Source organism: Cervus elaphus, chromosome 21, assembly GCF_910594005.1.
Source record: "Cervus elaphus chromosome 21, mCerEla1.1, whole genome shotgun sequence".
Taxonomy (NCBI): domain Eukaryota; kingdom Metazoa; phylum Chordata; class Mammalia; order Artiodactyla; family Cervidae; genus Cervus; species Cervus elaphus.
Genome location: NC_057835.1, coordinates 73,242,959 through 73,266,641, shown reverse-complemented (window position 1 = coordinate 73,266,641; position 23,683 = coordinate 73,242,959). Strand labels below are relative to the sequence as shown.

Here is a 23,683-nt window from a genome sequence, read left to right as displayed (position 1 = left end):
CACTGTGGCATGGCCTTCCTGCCAGTTACCCAGACTCAAAATGCCAGCAGCATTCTTGATTCCATCCCCTCCCTTTCTCCCAAATAACAACAGACATTCAATGAATCCCATAGAGTCTAACTCCTTGGTGCATTTAAATTCTTCCCATGATGATCTGGGCCCTCACTGACTCTTGCAATTTCTTCCCATAATCTCCACTTTCCTGCCTCTCAATCTCCATGGCAACCACTATTTCAACTTTACAGCCCCTGCTAGAGAGACTTCAAGTTCCTTCAGTGCTGGGACTCTGTCCTGTCTCTGATACTCCTGCAGTGCTTTGCACAAGTCCCTCCCAGAGTCAGCAGCTAAAGAATTTTCATACTAAAATGAATCCGCTCTAACGTACAGGCACTGAAATTTAGTTACATGTCAAGATGACGCCTATGAAGCCACTACAACTCAGCAACTTTGAGACGGGGCAATAACCTCACACAAGTCAGAAATTTGAAGTGGGTCCAAGGAAATCATTCAGAAAATTAAACTGACATTATTGCTACACGGGAAGTTTTTGGTCCATGGCCTGTGGTCTCTCAGATGACACAAATATTTCATCAATACCTTATTTCCATTCACATATCATTCCAGATTGTCTTTGCCTTGATAAAAGGAAGACATTAGTTTTACTGCACAGTTGACTTTTCATAGGCTAATAGATGTTGCCAGGGTAATTCATACCTGTGTTAACTCATTTCTAGGATGCCATAACAGACCTCAAGGTGGGCACTACTATTAAAAAAAAAAAAAAAGCAAATAAAAGGAAAAAAAAAAAAGAAGAAGAGAGGAATTCCCTGGTGGTTCAGTGGTTAGGAATCAACACTTTCACTACCAAGGACACAGGTTTGATCCCTGGTCAGGGAACCAAAATATCACATGTTGTGTAACGTGGCCAAAAATTAAAAAAAAAATTTTTAAAGAGAAATGTGGAAGGAGATTCTAAACCACAGCTTATAACAAGGGCTGTGTGTGTGCTTAGTCACTCAGTAGTGTTTGACTCTGTGACCCACCAGGTTACACTGTCCATGGGATTTTTCAGGCAAGAACACCAGAGTGGGTTGCCATTCTCTCCTCCACGGGATCTTCTCAACCCAGGGATCGAACCCACATCTCCTGCATCTCCTGCATTGCAGGTAGATTCTTTACCCACTGAGCTATCAAGGAAGCTTATAGTAAGAGGAATAAATAATTTCCCTTTATACAAATACATTTTTGAAACAAATATTTTTAATATTATTCCTGCTTCACTGTGCATTTACCTTTGGCAATGCCTGTCCGTCAGCATATCATTCCCAAAATGGGTTTAAAAGTACTAGAGGACAGAAGTTAGGACCCAAACAAGGCAGAACATGCAGCCTTGACTAGCACTCTGTAGAGTGGGGCTTAGATTACAGGAATCACCTTGTAATACAAAGAACCGGAAACCAAACTGGATTGAATATCAAGGATAGCAAAATCAACTCTATGATGCATACATAGAATAATCAATAATAGGAATATCCATGAAACACACTGAGGCCCTCAGATTGAGACACTATTATGTTATGGTACTGTGCAGAAGTGCTGGGCAGAGCTTACCTGGGACAGGGGCCCAATGAGTCAGACAGAAGGTCTTCAATGGCCTAAAGAAACAATGGTCTCCCCTCCACTCTCCCAGCACCTCTCTGGGTCCACGTCCCAGGGCTCGTCCATGCCCACCCAGGTCTAACCAAGCCAAAGTAGCCTCCTTCCTCTCCTTGAAATGACCCAGGCCACACTCCAGCCTTTCCACCTCTCTGCCTTTCTGTTATCCCCTCATACAGCCACATAAAATCTCTGCTCAAAAGTCCATTCTCAAAGAGGCCCCCTTCAAACACCCAAATTAAAACTGCAAGCTAACAGTCTGAAGAATCTTTTTTATCCTGTCCTATTTTTCCCATAATTATCATCCTTAAATATACTACAGAATTCACTTGTGTTTCATGTTTATCATTTATTGCCCACTCTTGTCCTCCAACCCCCACACCTACCACCTACCCCACATACCCTGGACTGTAGGTTCCAGGAGGGTAAGGAACTGAACCTGCTTTATGCACTGACTCTTCCCCAGTGGCTAGAAAACAGTGTAGCAGATATTAAGAGCTCAATCGATACTTGCAGCATGACCGATTAACTGAATGCATCAATCACAGAACCGTTATGATGAGTCACAGGGTATTTGTATGAAACACGGATCACCCATATGATGTACAAAGCGCTGTGCCAGGCTCCTATGGGTAAAACAGGAAAAACAGACAAGAGTCCCTTTGACTTCAAACAATTTGTTCCAAACTGCCTCAGAGGTTATGCTAGGGCAAAGGATGCCACACCCCCTTTATCTAGTCACACACTTCCTCCAGCATCTGCTACACACCTGCGTGTATGCAGAAGTTTACAACAGAATAGAGAGAGAGCAAGGGTCAGTATGTGTTTGGTTACGTTTGTTGCCAAATGTTTAGCTCACCAAGTGAACCAGTTCAACTGATACCTTTTTCATAAACAAGTAACTTGAAATGTAAACATTTACAATTAATTATAATATATTGATTGCTTAAGTGAAACATTCAATATATCTTTAAGAAATTCTGATTTTGTCAAAAACATATAATGTGCCCGTGAATGATGTCAAGGGCCTGCCCTTCCCTCATTCTTACACTTGGGGGAAAGCATAGCAAATCCTTATTAAGAGACTGTGCAACATGACTTGAGCATGACTAAGGCTTGTTCTGAGTCAAATGCCTAGAAATACTAGAACCTCTGTAAAGTATGTTGTGGAAGAAGAGAAGCGAGGGAGGGAGGAAGAAAGAGAAAGACAGACAGACCGACAGACAGAAGAAAGCACAGATCTGACACCCAGCCTGGTCTTTTGAGAGTGAAATGCTCATTTTACTGAAGGAGACTGTGTGGAGTATCTTTAAATATGTTCGAGAAAAACAAGTTTTGAGGTGTGCTGTTTCTATTAGAAATAAACAGAACTACATGTTAGAGAAACTGGTCAAAAACAAAGGCCACCCTTGCAAAGTAAATGGAAATAATCACAAACTGGGTGATTATCCCATTACCCAAGATAATGCTCTTAGTCCGCAAGAGAGGAGACATTCAGGAGCATCAGTTGTGATATTGTGTCTTGTAAGCCAAACAAACTGAAATGAGGGGGCGTGGGACCTAGGTCAGAGGGGGCACTGCACCGCGCGGGGTCTGCGTGTCGGGCTCCTGGCTGCTAGACCCAACACTTGCCCATGTGTCCGCCTATCTCAGCTGACCAGCCAGCGTCTCTTTGTCCTCTCCTTCTGGAGGGAAACAAACACCATGTGAGTATCCGTGTTCATGGCATCCTCCAGGGCAGAAGGAGGATGCACACGGGGTGATGAACAGACAATATTCCGGACGGCCTACAAGGTTTCTGTATGGCTAGTTCTCAGTGAAGAAACGATCCCCTCTGGATTTTCCTGGAGGCGTGCAGACCCATCACTTTTGAAAGGTGCGGCTGCTAAGAATTCAACCGGGGCTTAACGAAGGAAAAGGATCTGTCTTAGGAGTCAACAGCCAGCTGCCTCCTTCAGAACTGTGACTCCACCTCCCGAACTCCTCCAGTCCTTCTACCTTCCGTCCTTCCTTCTCACACTCCAGCCAGCACACGGCAGCAAAACATGCGGCTCCTCTCACACAACCTGCAGCTGTCAACAGCTCTGTACAGTTCTGTCGGACATCAAAAAACATTCCAAGAATCTGGTTAAGTGCTGACGAAACTTGCCTGAATTACCCACACTACCTCCCCCTCCACATTCCTTACGCATTATTTGTTTTCCTGATGTTGGGTGGAGGAGGATGGATAGTTAAAAAAAAAAAATCTACAGATTGAGGAGCGGAGAACCTCTAGCCAAAAATACACACACAGGTTGCAAAAGTGGGTAGCCAGTGTAAAGAATAACTCAACTAATCCATATATCTGATAAAATTATATCCAAGACAATGGTAACTTGGAATTCTCTGTAGACATTCAGCCACAAGCAACATCTGCCCCTGCCCCCAACCCCACAATTTCTTCTGCAGAAAGTTTGAAAATCTTAACGCTGCTTCACAGGCTAAATGAAAATCATCCCAGAATTGCTTCTTGCAATTAAGTTTTTCATGCATGCAAAAACTATGGAGCTCCTGATTTTCACCATTTGTGTGCATTAGAAATTCCTTTCAAAAGGTTTATATCTAACAACTATGCAATTAATTTACTGCTTTATGAATTAAAACTCTTTCTATAATATCCTTTATATAACCACCTTTTTCTCTCCAGAATGCAATTTGATTCCATGTTAAAATTTCTCAAAAAAAAAAAAAAAAAAAAGGGAGAGACAAGAGACATAAGAGTGTTACCTATAAAATTTTTTTTAATTAAAAAAAAAAAAAAATCCCAGGTTGTTTCATGGGGTTTGGACTTGGCCACAGAATTCCTTGAGTTTCCTTCTGCACGTGATTCTAGACCAAAAGGGACAGAACACAGATGCTGCGCACTTCCACCCTGGCAACATGTTAGCAGTGTTTTATTAGGAAGATAACAGCACCAGAAGAGGATTCCCAACAAGATGATGCCAACTGTTTCAATATTCCTCGAAACCATCCCAAATGTTTTATTATGGTCTGTGTGTGTCAGTGATACAGCAGGCTCCTCTGAAGAACGAGGCCCTGTGCTGGTTCTTTCAAATGAATTACCTCACTTAATTCTCACAATAATGCCATGAGGTTAGGTGCGAGCTTTCCCTTTCAACAGATGAGAAGACATGAGCTAAAAAAGGCTAAGAAGCTGCTCAGAGTCAAACAACAAGGTCAGAATCCAAGAAACATTTTTTTCTGATTCTAAAATTCATGCTAATTGCAATCCAACAAAGTGCCTCAATGAACTGAAAGGCGCATCTCACTCCTCTGATAGTTATTTAGTAGCTCAGAACGCGGCACGTAGCAGCTCCATCTATCCTTTTAAAAGGTATTGTTAAGTCACTTTTGATGGCTTCCGACACATTAAGAATAAAACCCCAATGCCTAGCAACGGACTAACCTCTGAACTTGGCTCAAACTACCTTTGAAAATGCCACTCATGTGGGAGAAGGCGAGGGTGGGATGTTTCGAGAGAACAGCATCGAAACATGTGTATTATCTAGGGTGAAACAGATCACCAGCCCAGGCTGGATGCATGAGACAAGTGCTCGGGCCTGGTGCACTGGGAAGACCCAGAGGGAGCAGGTAGAGAGGGAGGTGGGAGGGGGGATCGGGATGGGGAATACATGTAAATCCATGGCTGATTCATGTCAATGTATGACAAAACCCACTACAGTATTGTAGAGTAATTAGCTTCCAACTAATAAATATAAATGAAAAAAAGAAAAAGAAAATGCCACTCATATTTTTACCTCAGGACTTTTGGACTTTCTCTTCTGCCAGGAACTCTTCAGATCCTTCAGGTCTCTGCAAAAATGTTACCTCCTTAAAGGTGCCTTCCTTTACAATCCAATCTAAATAAGCGGCTCCACACACCTACCCTGCAGCTAGCATGGATTTTAATTGTACTTCTCCATTACTGTGGGCTTCCCTGATAGCTCAGTTGGTAAAGAATCTGCCTGCAATGCAAGAGACCCTGGTTCAATTCCTGGGTCAGAAGGAGATCAGCTACCCACTGGAGAAGGGATCAGCTACCCACTCTAGTATTCTTGGGCTTCCCTTGTGGCTCAGCTGGTATAAAGAATCTGCCTGCGATGTGGGAGACCTAGGTTGGGAAGATCCCCTGGAGGAGGGAAAGGCTACCCATTCCAGTATTCTGGCCTGGAGAACCCCATGGACTGCACAGTCCACAGGGTCACAAAGAGTCGGACACGCGACTTTCACTTTCATCCCTAACTTTTTGTCTCCTTGTGTAGTCCAGAGAAAATGCCCATTTGTGTTTTATCATGAAGGTCCCAATGAATGGAAATCAAGGTAATTTGTTTTAAATGATGTACTTTAAAAATGAGACTCAAGAAATGATAAACAATGCCTTGGATCAGAGCCTTGGTTTCTAACAGCATATTTGGAGACCACACATTACAGCTAAATTGAATGAGACAGTGAAGAGAAATTATCTGGGAGATGTTATCTGTTTCTTTGTTACTGTTTGCCTCTTACCAACTAAAATACAAAGGCTCTGAGAGGAAAGACCCATCAGTCTTAGTACCTACAACAGTGTCACAGCCAACAGTGCGGACTCAATAAATATTTCTAAAGTGAATGACCGAACTCTAGGTGCCAGGGAGACACATACATAATTGTGCACAGGCCTGACCCTTGAAAGTGTTCCGTCTACAAGGGGACAGCTACACAATTTCACATGGCAAACTGTTTCAAGAGCCACAAGTGAAATAATAATGAAGTATTATGTGGTTTCAAACCAGAAAGGATTAAAAAAGTCATAAAACCTAATATTAATAACTACTTATCATTTCATCAAGAAGGAAGGGAGGAAGAGAAATTAATGAGGGAAGAGGAGAGACCATGAACACACACCCTCTCTCTCTCTTTCTCTCACTCACTCATGTTATTCCTTCGAGCGGAAATGCTCGGTTAAGTCAAGGCTTGGAAGATATAAACATCATTGAAATTCAAAAGCAGTTCTGAAGAGAGGATGCCTCAATTGGTATGCAAGGGATGCTTCCTCCCCCTGAATACATTATGAACTTGCAGCATGCTAATATGCCATGCTATCATAAGCACCAGATGGGACAGTAGGCAGTACATGTCCCATCAAACCTCAAGAAGATGTATTAATGTTCATGCTCTTTAAAAAAAAAAAAAAAATCCCTTGCCAGTGTCCCTAGACTTCCACATTTCTTAGCATTCAGTTACTTTCTCTCAAAGCACAGTCCTCCAGGGTTGCTCCTCTTCACCAGATGGTGTCAGGAATCATTTCAATCTATTTTATCACAGGAGGCAAAGGCCACAAAGCGTGTCAGACTGCGCTTACTGAAGGCGCACCACGCACAAAAGAGAACAGCAGCAGATATAGGAGATGCAAGAAATAAATCCTCTCCAGGCGCTACTGATGGAACGTTCGTCATCACGTGGACCCCTTATTTACATTCAGCACAGAAAAATAAAATGCTGTGATATATCTAAACTTCCTAGATGACTAATATTATTGTGAAATTGAGGTCTGCCTAAATAGTCTCTAAAGATGATCAGGTTAAACTCACAAAATTCTGAACGATTAGAAGTTGGCTCAAATAAAGGCAAGGACATCTCAAATGGTACCTGAGTGCATTGAAATAGACGAACATCTTTACAAGTGACTATCAGAATGAATAAACATCCCAGAATTGACTTGAAATGCACCTTCTCTTAACTATCTCATTCAATTCAGGTGTAATGTGTGGGCATCCAAATATGCTATTAGAAACCCAAGCTCTGAACAAACACGTTCTTCGTCATTTCTTGGGCATTGTTTTTAAAGCACATCATTCAAAACAAATTACCTTGATTTCCATTCACTGGGACTTCCATGATAAAAAAACAAATGGGTATTTTCTCTGGACTACCCAAGGAAACAAAAAGTTATGACTTACAAATGTCTAATTTGAATATGCTTCAGAATCCTCCGAGAGCTTGTTCAAACACAGATTGCTGGGCTACCTCAGAGTTTCTGATTAAGTTTGCAGAGGGGCAGAAAATATGTATTTCCAATAAGTTCCTGGGTGATAATGATATTGCTGGTCCATGAAACCCACTTTAAGAACCACTTCATTACATCATTCTATACCACATTTCCAAAGTGCCTCAAAGACCACTTGGAAAGTCTGTAATCCATGCAGGGTATCAGCAATACCCTTGTAAAAACAGCCACTCACTGGATAAGCTACAATGATCTTCTATAAACTTTTAAAGGCACAAATTAAGAGACACACTTATAAAATATGTGTTAAATTAGCAAGAATATTCTTCCAAAGTGATAGTCTCTGAGACTCAAACCTGCCCTCCTATCCCTTTCAAAGGATTCAATGTATATTTAGAAACAAATATAAGAGAGCGAAGATATTTAAAGAAAGCTCCACTATCATAAGAAATTATATGTTTTTTAAAAAAATTATGTATCAAGCACTGCCTGAATTATTTTAGTAATCTCTCTGGAGTCTTGATGATAAGTTTTATCAGACTATTCAACTGCTACTAATATAAGATTATTGGTAGAAGAAACCATTGATAGAATTTACCGTGCAACCAAAAAGATGAAAATATTTCTTAATATTTGTCTTTTGTTAGGCCTCCCAGGGTTGAGAAGATCCCCTGGAGTAGGAAATGATAACCCATACTCCTGTATTCTTGCCTGGAAAATTCCATGGACAGAGAAGCCTGGTGAGCTACAACCCACGGGGTCGCAACTGAGCAACTCAGCTCACAGAATCCTACTCATTATGTCTGCTGGATCCCTGACACCCTACACCCATTCTCCCAAACTGCAGCAAGTGCCCAGGTAGAGGAAGCACTAATTTCCCCAAATATTACAACTGTCAAAAGCCCTGGATTTTGTTTCTAACTTCAGTAATTATGTCAGAGAGGGCTTTTTTTAAGTGTCATATATTGTACCATACTTTTAGTAAATATGATCATGATAATCATGCAATTTTAACTAATATGCAGCTAGCTGCCAAGAAAGTTGTATATGGCCAAAAAAATTATTTTTTTATCTTTCCATAGCTCAAAGAAAACACTTGATTATTAAATACCATTTACCAAAAATTTTTATAAGATTTACTTCTTAATCCCCACCCCCCATATTTAACATGCTTTGTGCATTCTTTCTTTCCTTTAAGATCCCTGTGAATCCCAGTCCACCTCTCATCCTCACTTATTCATTAAACAAACATTTGTTGATTCCTTACTCTCTGCCTACTACCTCATGGGTAGCCTGGAATGGAATTTTTAGAACTAGGAAATCAAGATCTTAAAGCAAATGGCAGCTTTATCAAGAAGAGCTGATGACACTTAAAATGTCTATTATTTTAAACAATGAAGAGTCTGTATCTTGGAACACATAAAAGGTTAGAATCCAGCTCTCTGAGCAATGTCTCCTGTTAAGAGAAATGAAAATCGGTCAGGAGGAAAAGTCTCAGAGACACCTAAAATGACTCCACAAATTAAAACTGCCACTAATTCACACCTGGGGGAACACAAAACAGAAGATGGGCTTTCCACATTTTCACTGAAGCATTCACTTCACTATTTTACTCACCATTCTAAGTTTGGTTACATGGTTTTCAAGCTAGCCAATGACTGGAATGGGTGGACGTGTGGCACAGGAACAGAAAGAGGGGAGGCAGAAGGGAGAGAAAATTCTACCGACTGCAGACAAAACTCACAGGCACAACACCCTCGAGTCCTTCTATGTGACTGAAAAACACGTGTTAAGTCCAGAGAGTGTCACTGTCTGACTTTAATCATCACTGCTTATATGTAAAAATTCTGTACTCTGCTTTTTAAGGAGACACAGCATGCTAACAATCATCATCACTACCACCATACTGCAGAACAAAAGTCAGCAAAGCAGAATCCCTGCTTCTGAGACAAGGACAGTGATGCTCAGACAGACAGGAAAGTGACTGGCTTGTTCCTGGGCACACCACGAAGTGGAAGAAGTCGGACTCACACTCAGCCATTGACATTCCTGATGCCCCGTTCTGGCCTCATAAACACGATATATTAATTGTTCATAATATAAACTCAAGCCATAAAGCAAAAGATACAGCATGTTCAGCACACACTGATAAAGAGCATAGCTGAAAGCTGAAAGACCAGGGCCATTCAAAGTAACTGACCAACAGGCATAGACATTCTAAACAAGAAAACAGAAGCAACTTTGGGGCTTCAAGAGATACCCTTTCGCTCTCTGGAAAACACTACAAAATGGTTTGATTCTCCAAGAAGTTTTAGAAAAAAAGGTATATTAACATCACACTGATATGCTTTACCCACACAACATATGAGCAAAATGTACCAAAGTACCAAAGGCTTTATCCCCAGAATACATGAATAAAATGTAGATAAAAATGAAAAATAAGCAGAAAGACATTCTTCACCTGGGAAATTACGTCACTTGCCCAAAACAACAGGGATGTAAGTAGCAGATTCAGAGATTTTAACTAGTTTTCCAGACTCTGAAAGGAGTGCATTAAAAAAGGAAAATAAATAAATAAATAAAGGTAATAAGATGTGCTAAAAGTTGGGACCAAAGGAGGGGGGAAAAAAAAACACCCAGAAAGATATTCCTCTATGTAGCAAATAGTTAAATAACAACAGGTAACTTTTTTTTTCAGCCAAGTTCTTTAGAAAGACTCCTAAATTGTACAAAAACTTGAAAAATCTGTGAAAGCTTGATCACATCTATATATACTTTTTGTTTTTTTTTTTGGATATTTCATAACCAGCAAGCTTCCCTGGTGGCTGAGACGCTAAAGAATCAGCCAGCAATGCAGGAGACCTGAGTTCGATTCCTGGGTTGGGAAGATGCCCTGGAGGGAAGCATGGCAACGCACTCCAGTATGCTTGCCTGGAGAATCCCCAAGGACAGAGGAGCCTGGTGGGCTACAGTCCACGGGGTCGCAAAGAGTCGGACACGACTGAGCAATTAAGGTCAGCACACACAAGCAAACACTGGTGTACAAGAGAATGCTTGGGTAATTAACAAGTTACATTTACTTCTGGTTTCTATTATTTTTTATTTTATAAACCAATGATTAAGAACATCGCAGAAAGACTAGAAAAAAATAAAGCGCTTTCTATGGACAAAAAAAAAAATCTTCATTTTGATTCCTTAATATTTTCCTGTCTCTAGGCTGTCTCATACAACTAATGCTAGAGCAGAAAGAAAGAAACAAATAAATGTTAACAGACCTTTCAAATGAGATGTTGCCATAAATGCCAGTATGCAGGTTCAGACAGAAACATTATAAAGAGGAACAATGCCTATTTCACACGCAAAGTGTCAGAATCAAGGCCTTTCTTTGTTCCAGTCATATCTTTGTCAGGACACATGTTAAGCATTTCAAATGAAAGAATATATAAATTGTTACCACAGGACCCTCAAATTTTATTATGCATTTTCCTCCCAATAACTCAAGCATCATTAAACCAAACAAGTCCAGAGGAAGGCAGAGAAGTTTAATCATGCAAAGTTCAAATATAAAGGAATGATATGCTCAGAAGCGCAACTGTCTTTCCCAAAGTTCTAAATAACTTAGCACCCCATCAAAATCATCCCAGATTATTAAGCATGGTCCGTTTATTTTGTCAAACTCTTTAAGACTCTTGTTAAAGCCATAAACACATGATAAAGACACCCTCCAACATCCCTTCTTCCTAAAGAGCATTTCTGCCTATCTAATTACATAGCTCTCAAGGCCAAACTCTTTACAGTGTCATGTTCTCATCGGTACTTTCAAATTTACTTTCTTGCGTGAGCATCAAAGTACACGGTACGATGTTAATAAACCACACAGAATTAAAAGAATCCCTCTAATAAAGTGAGACTTTTTACAGACTGCACTTATCACTTAGCCCTTAAAAAAGAAATGTGGAAAACAGAAGTGAAATCTTCTAGGGAAAACCGCCCACAATTTTTAAATCAACTGCCTTTTTTTTAGAAGGAGGCGGGGCATGGTGAAAAAAGTTGATGTGCTTGCCTACAATGTGCTCATTTTCTGCAAACAGTCTGCCTGCCTAGAAACTCCTGGGGCAGATCACGGGAACCCAGCAGCCTCAAGACCAAGAGATCTGATATTTTTCCCTTATGGCTCAGCTGGTAAAGAGTCCTCCTGCAGTGCGGGAGACCTGGGTTCGATCCCTGGGTTGGGAAGATCCCCTGGAGAAGGAAAAGGCTACCCACTCCAGTATTCTGGCCTGGAGAATTCCATGGACTATATAGTCCACAGGGTCCCAAACAGCTGGACACAACTGAGCGACTTTCATGACAAATTTTAACCACACAATATTCAACAATTTTGTTTGCCCATGTGTTGAACACATCATTGATTTCCATTTTCCTACTATCGTCCAAAACACAGAAAATACTCCATCTGAGGTTCTGATCAACAAAAAATAGCCAGAATTACCTCATGTCAAAAGCCTAGAAAGGTGATATCTTAGTTAACCTACACCGCTTCATCAGGGAGTAAATTTACAATTTCTATTAGACTTTTCAAAATAAGGACATTAGTCCCCTGATGCCTATTACTCCCCATTGCATTCTCTCAAGCATAGAAATAAACAGAGAAATAACTACGCTCCTAATCTGTTTTACCCAACATCATTCTTGAAGACTGAGGCTAATCCTTTTCCATTTTTAGTTTCCAGCACCTAGAACTCCACCTTCTCTGCTACTCTCCTTCAAATTCAAACATCCCTCTTCAAACATTTCCATCTAGTTTCCATTACAAAACTTCCTCTCACCAAACACAACACACTCACACCCTTCCTAAAAAAAAAAACAAAAAACCAGGGACTTTCCTGGTGTTCCAGTGATTAAGAATCCGCCTGCCAATGCGAGGGACATGCGTTCAATTCCTGGTCCGGGAAGATTTCACACGCTGCGAGGTAACTAAGCCCAAGAGCCTGCAAGTCACAACTACTGAGTCCATGGGCTACAACTCCTGAGGCCTGCACGCCCCAGAGGCCACACTCTGCAACAGAAGATGCTACCTCCACGAGGGGCCTGCGCAACGCAACTACAAGTGTCCAGGAAGGAAGACCTAGTACAGCCGAAAATAAACAAATCAAAGTTTTAGAAAAGTAATCAAAAACCAGCTGCCAGACCAGAGAGAACCCCTTCTCTGCCATTTAACGATATCTATGTGTCCTCGGGGAAAACGCTTAATTTACCTGCTCTTCGGGTTTCCAATATTAATAGACGTCATGGTCACAGAAACCCTTTGCAGAACTGGGGGAATTAGTAAGTATACAAGGTGCCTAGCCTTGGGGCCCGGCATGTATAGATTTTCAATAAAAGGCTTACTATACTATCAGAGATTTATTCTGTTCAGAGATGGCAGTTATATACTCCCTCTGAGATTAAGAGGATTTCCTGTTTCCTTTGATTGGAGCTCTATGGGTTGAAAAACATAATTAAGCTAGACATTCTCAGAAAGTACATTTACATTAATATTAATTAATGCAAACAGCTGTTTGAGAAAGCCAGCCAGATAAACCTGCTTCTTGGTCAGGTGTGAAATCCTATTGTTCTCAAGTTATGAGTTATTTAAGTTAATGATGTATTCCACTAGATACTGTCAGCCACTAAAGAACCACAATTGTACACAAAGAAATTGCTTTCGAGCAATGCCGTACCCACTGTCACACACAGACATTAAAACTTAATAAACAAAAATCAGTATCCTGTCCTCAGTATAAGAACAGCAAACTAAAAATTAAGTAACATTAACAGAGATCCAGTCTGGAGAAGGAGGACACAGTCAAGGCCCATAAGCCCAGGGTCCACACGTCCTCCTGCCTGACTCCTAACCCCATCAGGTACCACCTGCCCCTGGGCTCCTGGACCTGCCTCCAGGTTCTTGCTATTCCCCATCATAACTACAGTTTACTTCTCCGCCTGGAGCACCAGAAGTCAAAACTCTTTGAAGGCCTGGCATGGAGAGACTGAACCGTGGTTATTTGGCCCCTGGTACATTTTTCAGCAACTCACAAAAGTCTACTCTCTGAATGCCCTTGTTCCAGTAAACTTTAGTCGTCACAACTTTACTAAGAAAACTAATCGATCTGCTTAGGACTCAATAATTAACCGTATTTAGGCTCTCTAACTTCCAAACAACTATAAGATAAATTTGATGGCACATCTTTGCCACAGGTCAACTGATTACTGTTACAGAACTTCCCCCCACAGTGCTCTGAAGCCCTGGAGTAGACAGGGAGGAAGCACATGGTAAAAGCAATCCAGGGCACCAAAGCAGACTGACACCAAGATGGCAATGTGACTGAACAAGCGTATGAGATTTAGAAGCAGCATGGTAAAGAGGGTGAACTGGGAGAATCTACTTACTTTACAAAATCACCTGAGCCTCAGTTTCAACACCTGTAAACTGGAGGCACTTTCAAGATCAATCTTCCCGCTCTAAAATGCATTTTGTTCCTTTGATGATTCCAAAGTCTGTTCAGAGTATGGTTTTTACAGCATCCCCTTTGCAAACCTCAAATATCAGTGCAGTGATGAAACAGTTAATAAACATTTCTGGACGATATAATGCCTACTAAGCAAATATTTATTCTAAAAAACATTATCTTTTTTTCAGTAGACTATTATTAACTGTGCAGGAAGATGCCTTGTAAAAATTTCCAAATATTATTTTAAAATACATAGAACTAAAAGGTCAAATACTCAAATTCTAACAGAAAATAATTTAAAAAGCAAAAGGGAACTGGTGCCAGGGTTTGAAAAGAAGCTGGAACTTCTAAATGCCTGCTACAAAAAAGTAATGTCTGCACAATCTACACTTATAATTGGATATTTGCTGCTGATATAGCTGTCTTTAACAGCTAGCAGGAGGCTTGTGTGCTACAGCAAAGAGTTAACCTGAAACAACGGCAAATCAACTTGCAAGGAAAAGCAGACTGACAGTGCATGGACTGCTGTGGCTCTTGTTCTTGTACAACAGCATTTAGATGCATCTATTAAAAAAAAAAAAAATAACCAGGTGCATTATCCAAAGTTCACTTACTAGGGACACTAACAGTTGTCTGTCCATGGCAATTTCATTCCTGTTTTTTACACAAATCATCGCTTGCAAGCACTGATGTTAAAAACAGAAAAACAGTCTAGTACACAGTGGCTATAAATGCCAAATCAATTTTCAGCAGATAATAAAGTCCATGTTTTACAATCAGCAATGTACTGTTTTACTACCCAAAAATGTAAGCTAATAATATATAGCTCTTCTAAATGGAAAATGCAGCTATGCTGTTAAAAAAAAAAAAAAAGGGCCGGCTGTGAGAGGATGGATCATTTCTGCAGGGACCGTCTTAAAGCTATGTGTAAGTGTTTTGAAAATATCACATGATGTGGCCATGTGTTAAAAATTACAGCCAGTTAAGTTCTCTGCTAAGAAAAATATGTGGGCAATTTATGAAATGCACTCCAGGATGGGGATGTCTTAAGTAAAACCAGATTTTGAAAACAAACCTTTTTTTTTTTTTTTTTTTTTGGAAACTTGAACTTAAAAAAAGTTCCAGTCACATCTGGAGAGCAGGACCATTGAGAACATTGAGAAAGGGTGGTCTGACCTAATGCTAGCCATCTTCTGAAAGAACAGCACTATTTCTGGGCTACACAGACTGTGCTCACTTATTGTCCTTTTAAGGCAACAGTCCTGAAAGTATTTTGTAGGTCAACATATGTTCTTTGATAATATTATACCAAGATTGATAAAAATATAAATGTTTCAGAAAGCTCAGAGCCATCTCCTCCTGAAATACTGTAATTCCCAGAGTCTCCTAGCCTTCTCATAAGCAAACATTTTTCTTCCCTTAAACACAAGGATCTAGTTGTTACTAAGTGACAGGCAGTAAAATGATATTTCCTTATATTGAGTTAAATCATAAAAATAGTATCATCTATTTCTTTAAAAGCACGTATGGCCTTCTCTTCGCCTTTTCATGGTTCCTTTTGAAATAGCATGCTATCAATAGCTAAAGTGTGTTTGTTTTTTAGTTTTTTTTAAATGGACAAAGTTATAAAAACACTGAAACTAAGACTTTACCTACCCATCCCCACAGATTGGTATATCTTTGAATAAATTCAGTTTGTGCACATCGATTTCCAGGGATTTCCCCCATTTTTATGAAAAAGGTCCTAGATCTGAGAATTGTTACATCAAGTTTGGACAACCAGGAGCCAATTCTGACACCTGACCTATGGAATAAAGATAACAGTGATGAAGATGATGATAAATGTTAATATATACTTAGAATAGTGATCAGTACCAGAAATACGTCCATTTAATCTTGTACACATAACATCTTACTTAAAAATAAAAAATCTGTCCCAGATGGTAAAAATGCCCATTAACATAAGTACATACGTATGGACAAAAATATGCTAAAAACCTCATTAAGAGGTAGTCCGTCCGATAGTAGTGGTTAAAAAGTGCAGATGGGTGTCAAAAATAGCCAAGTGTCAGAACTGCTCAAGTATCACCATTCTGGCACAAGCGTGTAGTCACAGCTGTTAATGTGTTCTCTGCATCCAAGTACAAGGTTTTCTAACACAGTCGATGAGCAAGAGGCAGTGAGGGACACTGCCCACACCTCAGGGTGCTGCTTTAGAACTACTCAGGTATTAACGACTAAAACACACTTACCAGTGATTCTAAAACCTTAAATACGGTTCAATGCATTTTAAATAAGGATGTTTCAAAGAATACTTTAAAATCATGTCATTAATATGGGATAGCAAGGGTCCTACCTAATCTCTTTCACTTGTCATCATTCACAAATGGCTTTGGGTTATTATGCAGCTCTGTTTTACCAAACAAAATACAGACTCTACAAAACGCTGATAGATCCGATCACTTAACACATATTTATTAAACGCATAAAAACAAGCTAGATTTGACCGATGACATAAAAATCAGATGAAACTATACAATACTCAGGCTAAATAAAAACCACGAGCACTTTTTCACACAGCTTCCATACCACATACTCAATGCACATTACATCTTCAGCTACTTGGTGCATATAAATCAAGATGAGTGCTGAAAGAGTTAAAATGACCTTTCAAAGACCTCAGTCACTGTCTCTTTGAAAATTGATTTTTCCCATCTTTCAGCTACATACATCCCTCGTCCACAGAACTGATGAAAAGTTAACAGTTCGGCCACAAATGCATCCTTGCTGATGAGGACTTACAAGACACATCCTAGAGGGAAAAACATTCTTCAAACAACTGCCAATACCTACACACAACTGTGGTTGCAGAAAACTGGCAGATACTGTTTCAAAACACCATCTGTGAGGTGTACAAACTCTGTGACCAAGCACAGCCTCTTCTGCCTGTCCTGCCCAAAAAACCCACACGAATCAGCCAGCTGGAGGATCTCTCTCTGCCTTGTCTTTTTAATCTGAGATCTGCTACTCATAGTAGGCAAAGGGCAGTCCAGATCGTTCCTGAGAATAACAGAAACACCCTTGCCCCGACAGGCTTCTACTAAGCTTCTCTGTTCTCAAGCAGAGCCTTCACTGGCAACGATCACAGAAACACTCTGGGCTCCAAAAATAATATTTTTCAGAGGAAATTAACATACATTAAATTTCCAGGACCACAACAGCGTCAGTAATTCAGCAGACTTTCTATAATTAACCGATTTCAATTATTTGCCTGATGACATCTCAGCGCTGTAATTTAGGACAAGACTGAAATCATCGGTAGTCCCTAAAGCTCCCTTCACTTTCTCTGACATAAACAGTTTTCGAAAGAGACCTTATCCCAGGCTTCCACCATAATCTGCACATTCCCTCCACAGATGAAATGTCCAGGACACGACGTACAGATGACAGTCGCGAAATCCACAGCAGAAAACATCCTTCTTACTTGAAGCTAAATCCCTCCAGTGAATTGCTCTGGCCAAAAGATAACGTGGCCGGACTTGCCCTGTCTTGAAAACACACCTCCCACGTCTTAAAAGCGAGGCTTCCACCCCTCGGAGCCCTGGACCTAGATTCTGATGGCCCTTTTTTGACGCCTCCATCCACCTCGGTCACTCCCCCAGCCTCTGCCTGCCCACGTTAAGACACAGCCCGCTGTGGGCAGAAGGTTCTTTTCGGAGCAGTAATGAAAAGTAAGCCTGCTTCCTTTGACAAACCACACAGAGAAAGCGGAACGGGGCTCACTCACCGGGCATTCCCGAATGCGGCGTCCACACCGAGAGTGGCTCTCTCTCCTAAGAGGAAGCGCGCGCGGGGCTCATGCCTCCCGTCCCGGAATCGGGGCCGGCAGGGCGAGGGGGGCCGGCAGGGGGGCCGGGGCGCCGGAGCCCGAGGCGGGGTGCTGGGCGCGTGCGCCTGCCAGGCGGGGACAGATGGAGAGCTGACACTCCGGATTGCACTTGGAGCAGAAATGTGGATGATGACAGGAACACATGTGGCCTTGAACCCAGCCCCGTCTCTCCAGGCAGAACAATGACAGGGACGTGTGGGCCACCCCGGCCTCCCCTTACCCCCCGGCCCTCTCTCCGCAAGTTCCAGAGCACCCAAGAACAGGAAAGTAAAAATGCAGAATGATAAGCTAAATGCTGAATAATTCATTCCCCAACACCACCGCGCCCCCCCCACCCAGCCCCTTGCAAGTTAACCCTTATCTTGCCGGAAAGAAGAGAAAGGCGACCTGGTCCCCCCTCCCCCAGCTCACAAGGAGAGCTCTCCCTTCCACATTCACAGGTTAACAACCCCCATCACTGGGCACTTAAAAAAAAAAAAAGGAAAACAAACAGAGGCACGGACCTCGAAGCTTGTTTATTGAACTGGAAATCCAAAGCTGCATAAAAAACCTGTCCCAAAGACCGCGTAGACTGTGCCAGTTTATCAGACAGAACAAAAGTATCAGAATCATTCCCTTTGTCAGCTTCTCAGTAGTGTGTGTAAAATAGACCACTTTGGAGAAGCAGAAGCAGACCACTTTTATTTTACTAGCGTGCTTTTAACCCCCTGGGATCCCTGCGCTGATCTGCTCCAAACATGCTTAGCTTACTCTCCTCTACCTTGCATAGAGATCCATGGGAGATGAAAACAAAATCTTCACTGTAAAGCCTTTTCAAAAGCTGAACAATCATGTCCTGCTTTCTGATTTTTTTTTTTGGCACGCTCTTAAATGTTTATCCCTCCCATGAATAACACATACCCAGCCAGGTTCAATGGACTCTTCCCTATTAAGCTTTAATGGACACCATGATATATAAAACTACGAGCCTTTGTTAGAGTGCTTTATCTAAAGCCGGCTATTTTCCTCTCAGCAGTCCCTCTTTAGTCCTTTGTAAAACATCCTTGCCTCATAGGAGAAACATATGCCTGCCTGCCTTGCGTGCCTTTTCTGCACACGCAAAAATGCCAGGCAGAAGGAAAATACTGTTCACGTCTAAAACTCTTCCTCCATTTAACACTGGCACATGTTTCCGAGGTTTCTGTGTGTTTGTTTTAACAACACGGCACATGATGAGACAGAGCCTCAGGCTTTACCTTTCCAGTGGCTGTTCAATCCAGTATAAACAGAAACAACTCCACTCGAGCCTCTGACCAGCCCGCAAGCTCAAGGAATAAGACAGCCAGGAGCATCCCCCTTAACTCCTGCCCTGCCTTCACACTCTTCAGCTAGTCCTGTGCCTATTCTACCCTTTCCACAGGCTTCTGGCCCTTATCAGATTGATTTTCCCCCTACTTGCTGCCTCAAAGAAACCATAAAAACAAACCCATCTGAAATCAGAGGCAGTGACTCTTGACTTCTGCCTCCTCCCTCTTCCTACACCTCTCGCCAAAATTGCACACAACCTGTTTCAAAGCGCACACACACAGACCCTGCACAAACTAAAAATAGATCATCTCTGCTAAACAGTGCCAATCAATAAGAACTTCTACAGCCCCCCAATAAGAAGTGCTGCTTCATCGAGTGAACCCCTCAAAAATCCATCACTGTCAAGAGACAACTTGTAAAAAGACTACAATTCATAATGATTACTCCACTCTGTCACTAATAGTATATTGCACTCTATTTATGAGGCCAATCTTTTTGTTCATCTTAGTTAGATGTCACTTGTAATGAGGTTCTGTGTAATGGATTTCAGAACAGTTATGCACTGATCTCAAACATTCTTATGACAGAAAGCTTTATAGCAGGCATGAGTGTGATAATCAATTAACTCCTGCTGTAAGGACCTTTATGAAATCCAGCATTCTAAATCTGTAGGTTTTCATTCTTAAAGAGAATATTTTTTAAAGCCACTCAATGCTACATGGCACTGATTTTTTTTTTAATACCATACTTAAGTTAGAAAGAGAACATTTTCACAGTGGGGGAACCCAACTTTCATCAATATGCATGGTGAATCACTTCTAAAATAGAAAATCACAGGACAGAAATGCAATACACTTGAAAACTGGATGATATCCGGTTTTAAAAGTAGGTCTTGATATCGGTACACTGCAAGTCCCTAAACTACAGCTCAGAAAATTGAACTCCCATATGCCATGTGATCATGTATCTTTTCTATGTGTAAAAAAGCTTTTTAAGCTGTTATCTGACTACAGTAATTGCCACTTTAAATTGATCCACGTCAACAAAACCTGGATCCCTGGAGATTCTCACCTAGAAGTCTGGCTGCAGAAAGGGCCTAACAGAGTGTGTGTGCACCTGAGACGAGGTCAGCATTTCTCCAGGAACCAGCTTCCTCCTCTTATCCTGCGAGCCACGGAGGCAAGCAAAGCACCAACTCACTTGGCGGTTCTCCCCTGAACAGGGAAGCCTGGATATATAGTTCTATATGCTTACTTAAACAGAAATAATTTTCCCTTTAATTAAAAAAAAAAAAAAGTACAAGGAGCCAAGGTCTCTAGAATCCAAATTGTAAAACAAAAATAGATAATCAAAAACATGATGAGTCCATGTATATACGTGAGTGGGAAAAAAAGAATATCTATTATAGTTTACTCTGATGCAAAACACTGTCTTGAATTACTACTAGGAAACATATTTTTAAAAATTAAAATATATTCAAAACAAAAGACTTCACTGCTGACTAAGTATCATCCTTTGAAGAGCCATGTTAGTTAATGCATGTCTTTTAATTAAGAACACTGAGCACTTTCAAGGCAATTTTTTTAAAGAGCGCCATCTAAGAAAATCACCTTCCAAATCAGTAACTTTCGTCGACAACTGAACGCCTGGCTCCCAAAATAATACATAAATTTTTGACAATGTATATAGCTCATTCACTAGAAGGACATTACATCATGGTATTAAGCTAAGGTGTTTTTCACTTGTTTCCAAAACAGACCATCCCTATCTTAGAGACTTTTCCTTAGTTCAAACCTAACTTACCAACAGGGACTAAGAGTCTTCTGAAACTGTGTGCAGTTAATGAAAGCTCTCTACACTGGGGAAGGGAGAGTTTGAGTCAAAGCTTTTCCACAGGTCTTCTCAACTTCCCACTTGCTTGGAGCAAGCTGTTGTGATACACTGTGACTTCACACAGTGGGTATTAAGTGAGTTAATTCAAAGGAGCTGAAACCTCATTGATCCTAATTGAAAGCAATATACCCAACCAAATACCTTCCTACCCCATCTGCTCTGGTCTGCCACCAGCTATTCAATACAAGAGAATTAATAGTTTCAGATATTCTAACCGACCCAATAAAAGCACTCATTTAAGCAGGGCTGCATTAACAAAGTGAAAAAACAAGGGCAAAATGGGTTCAAATGGAGCATTTTACTCCTCGTTGCCTTTAACAAAGCTGAAGAAGGCTGATTCTGACTTTCTATGTGCAAGACTTGATAAACTGAATGAGAAGGCACTCAGTGACCAGCCAACGAGCAGTGATGAATGGTCATTAAGACCCCCCTGCTCTTAGGGGAGCCCGGCCGCAAAGTGGCGCACCAGCTTGAAAGGGCGGACTCACTAATGTCCAGATTTCTCCGCTTGTTGTTCCACTTTCAATTTCAGACCACTGGCCACCAAATGAGGCTGACATATTGGAAAATAATGTTTTATGGGCGAGTGGTAAAAAATAAAATGGAGGCATTAGCTCTGCTTTCAAATTCAAATCTGCTAGTTTTGTCAGACCCCAAAGGTTTTGATTTTCCACCCAGCTGGAAGCTATTAGTGTTTTCTAAAGGCATCCCACTGACAGGGCAAACCTACCTAATGTGTGAGCTGTTGGGCTACGATGGACCTCTCTTTTGGATGATTTCCTAACTTCTCATCACTTTGACAGTCAATTAAATAGATACAACACCTAATAAAAATGTACATTAATTTGTTTCTGCCACTGAAAGACATCTGAAACTGTATTAAATAAAGGCCCTAATAGGTTGTCTCCTGACAAAGATAAATCCAATAATACTTTGTCTGTAAGAAAAACAAACGGTTTTATGTTTATGGAGTTAGGCTACAACGTCAGATGCAGCCAACCAGAAAGAGATGAGTGGGACAGGGGAAAAAAAAAATTAAGTTAAAAAGTTCAGTGAGGTATTTCATAAAGGTAAGAGGGAATCTGCCACTTTTAAACTCCTTAATATAAATATCAGCTGAAAACAACCAGACACATTCACATTATTTCCCTCCAATATTTCCTTTGGGGGAAAGAGCTGGCAAACACCTGTATCTCCCTTCAGTCAGCCCACAGAGGAGCTCACAAGAACTGTGCTAAATGACAAAAAAGAACAGGAGACATGATGGCCAGCTTGAGAATTTGAAGGGTACATAAACATCATGGGGTCAAAGGGTTATTTGGGGCTGTCCAAGAGGGCCTAAGTGGGGCAATACGGTGGAATCAAGTAAAAGAAACATGCTGGATAGAGGAAGCTTGTCTTAATAGGTGATTATACCAGACATCACAGCGGCAGGAAGGCTTCCCTGCTTGGATCTTTTGCAACTAGATAACAGAGTACCATACGAAACAGTGTCTCATGGAGAACACGCCGTATGGTCTGTCAAGAAATCCAGCTCTACCAGGGCAAGTGGCAGGTCAAGAGCTAGAAGTCATGACCCCTTGCCTTCACCTGTGACATGTCAAACCAGAGGACTCAGGACCCTTTGATTTCTGTATCTCCAATCCGTTAGAGTGAGTTAATGTGCTCTAAACTGTGATTTGAGGATTTCAATCATAACATACTTTTAAATAATAGCGATGACTTAAGCTGATAAGCCGCAATGTCTGATTTCTTTTTTTTTTTTTTTACCATCTCCAATGCATAGAGAATACAATGTTAGTTATAACATTCCAACAATTTTTTAGGCACTATATTTGATTCTCAACTCTGGGTGAAACATAATATCCTCTACATATGAATGAAAAGACATGTATCAGTACATTTAAGTATGTAGGGACCATGTATGTGTAGTTCTCTACAATGAAATCTGTTTAAGATAAAACATCCATGGCACAAATAAATAAAATCTGTATTCGTAATTATTGCGAACTGTTTCTAACATTGCTGAGGTCTTTAAAACACTGCAATATACTGAAGTTCTTTTTCACCAACAAGTTTTGATTTTCAATATCTACTAACAAAATAATTCTGAAATGATAAAAGCTTTAACACTTGCATTGTCTGCATGTTGCATTCTTTAAATGCAAGCTCCAAACCCAGCATCATTAAATTCAGATTAATCCACAGGCACCAGCAAAGGGTTAAATTATTTTAAAAACTTTAAAGGAATTAAACACTTCCTTAGTAATCCACAAGGTTGTGTATTAGCTGTATCAACTCTGCCTCTTCATACAAAAGCATTTTCCCATGAAAACAATCATTCTCTACTTACATGTAAAATCTGCCAATAAGTTGCCATTTAGTTTCCTTGTATGTCTCTTACCTACAAAAATCACTCAAATAATATAAAAGACACTC

General features: G+C 40.8%; 1 protein-coding gene across 9 annotated transcripts in view; it reads right to left on the bottom strand.

Annotated features, from left to right (window-relative positions):
* RUNX1T1 (RUNX1 partner transcriptional co-repressor 1) overlaps positions 1-23,683 on the bottom strand; it is a 149,681-nt gene that overhangs the window by 92,061 nt on the left and 33,937 nt on the right. The window contains exon 1 of one of the 9 annotated variants that reach the window (XM_043880220.1): positions 17,963-18,338. The exons of the other annotated variants lie outside the window; for them this stretch is intronic. Within the exon in view, the coding sequence (XP_043736155.1) occupies positions 17,963-17,969 (7 nt within the window). The 5' untranslated portion in view covers positions 17,970-18,338. Of the gene's footprint in view, positions 1-17,962; positions 18,339-23,683 lie in introns of those variants that run through there. 9 annotated transcript variants of the gene reach the window in all.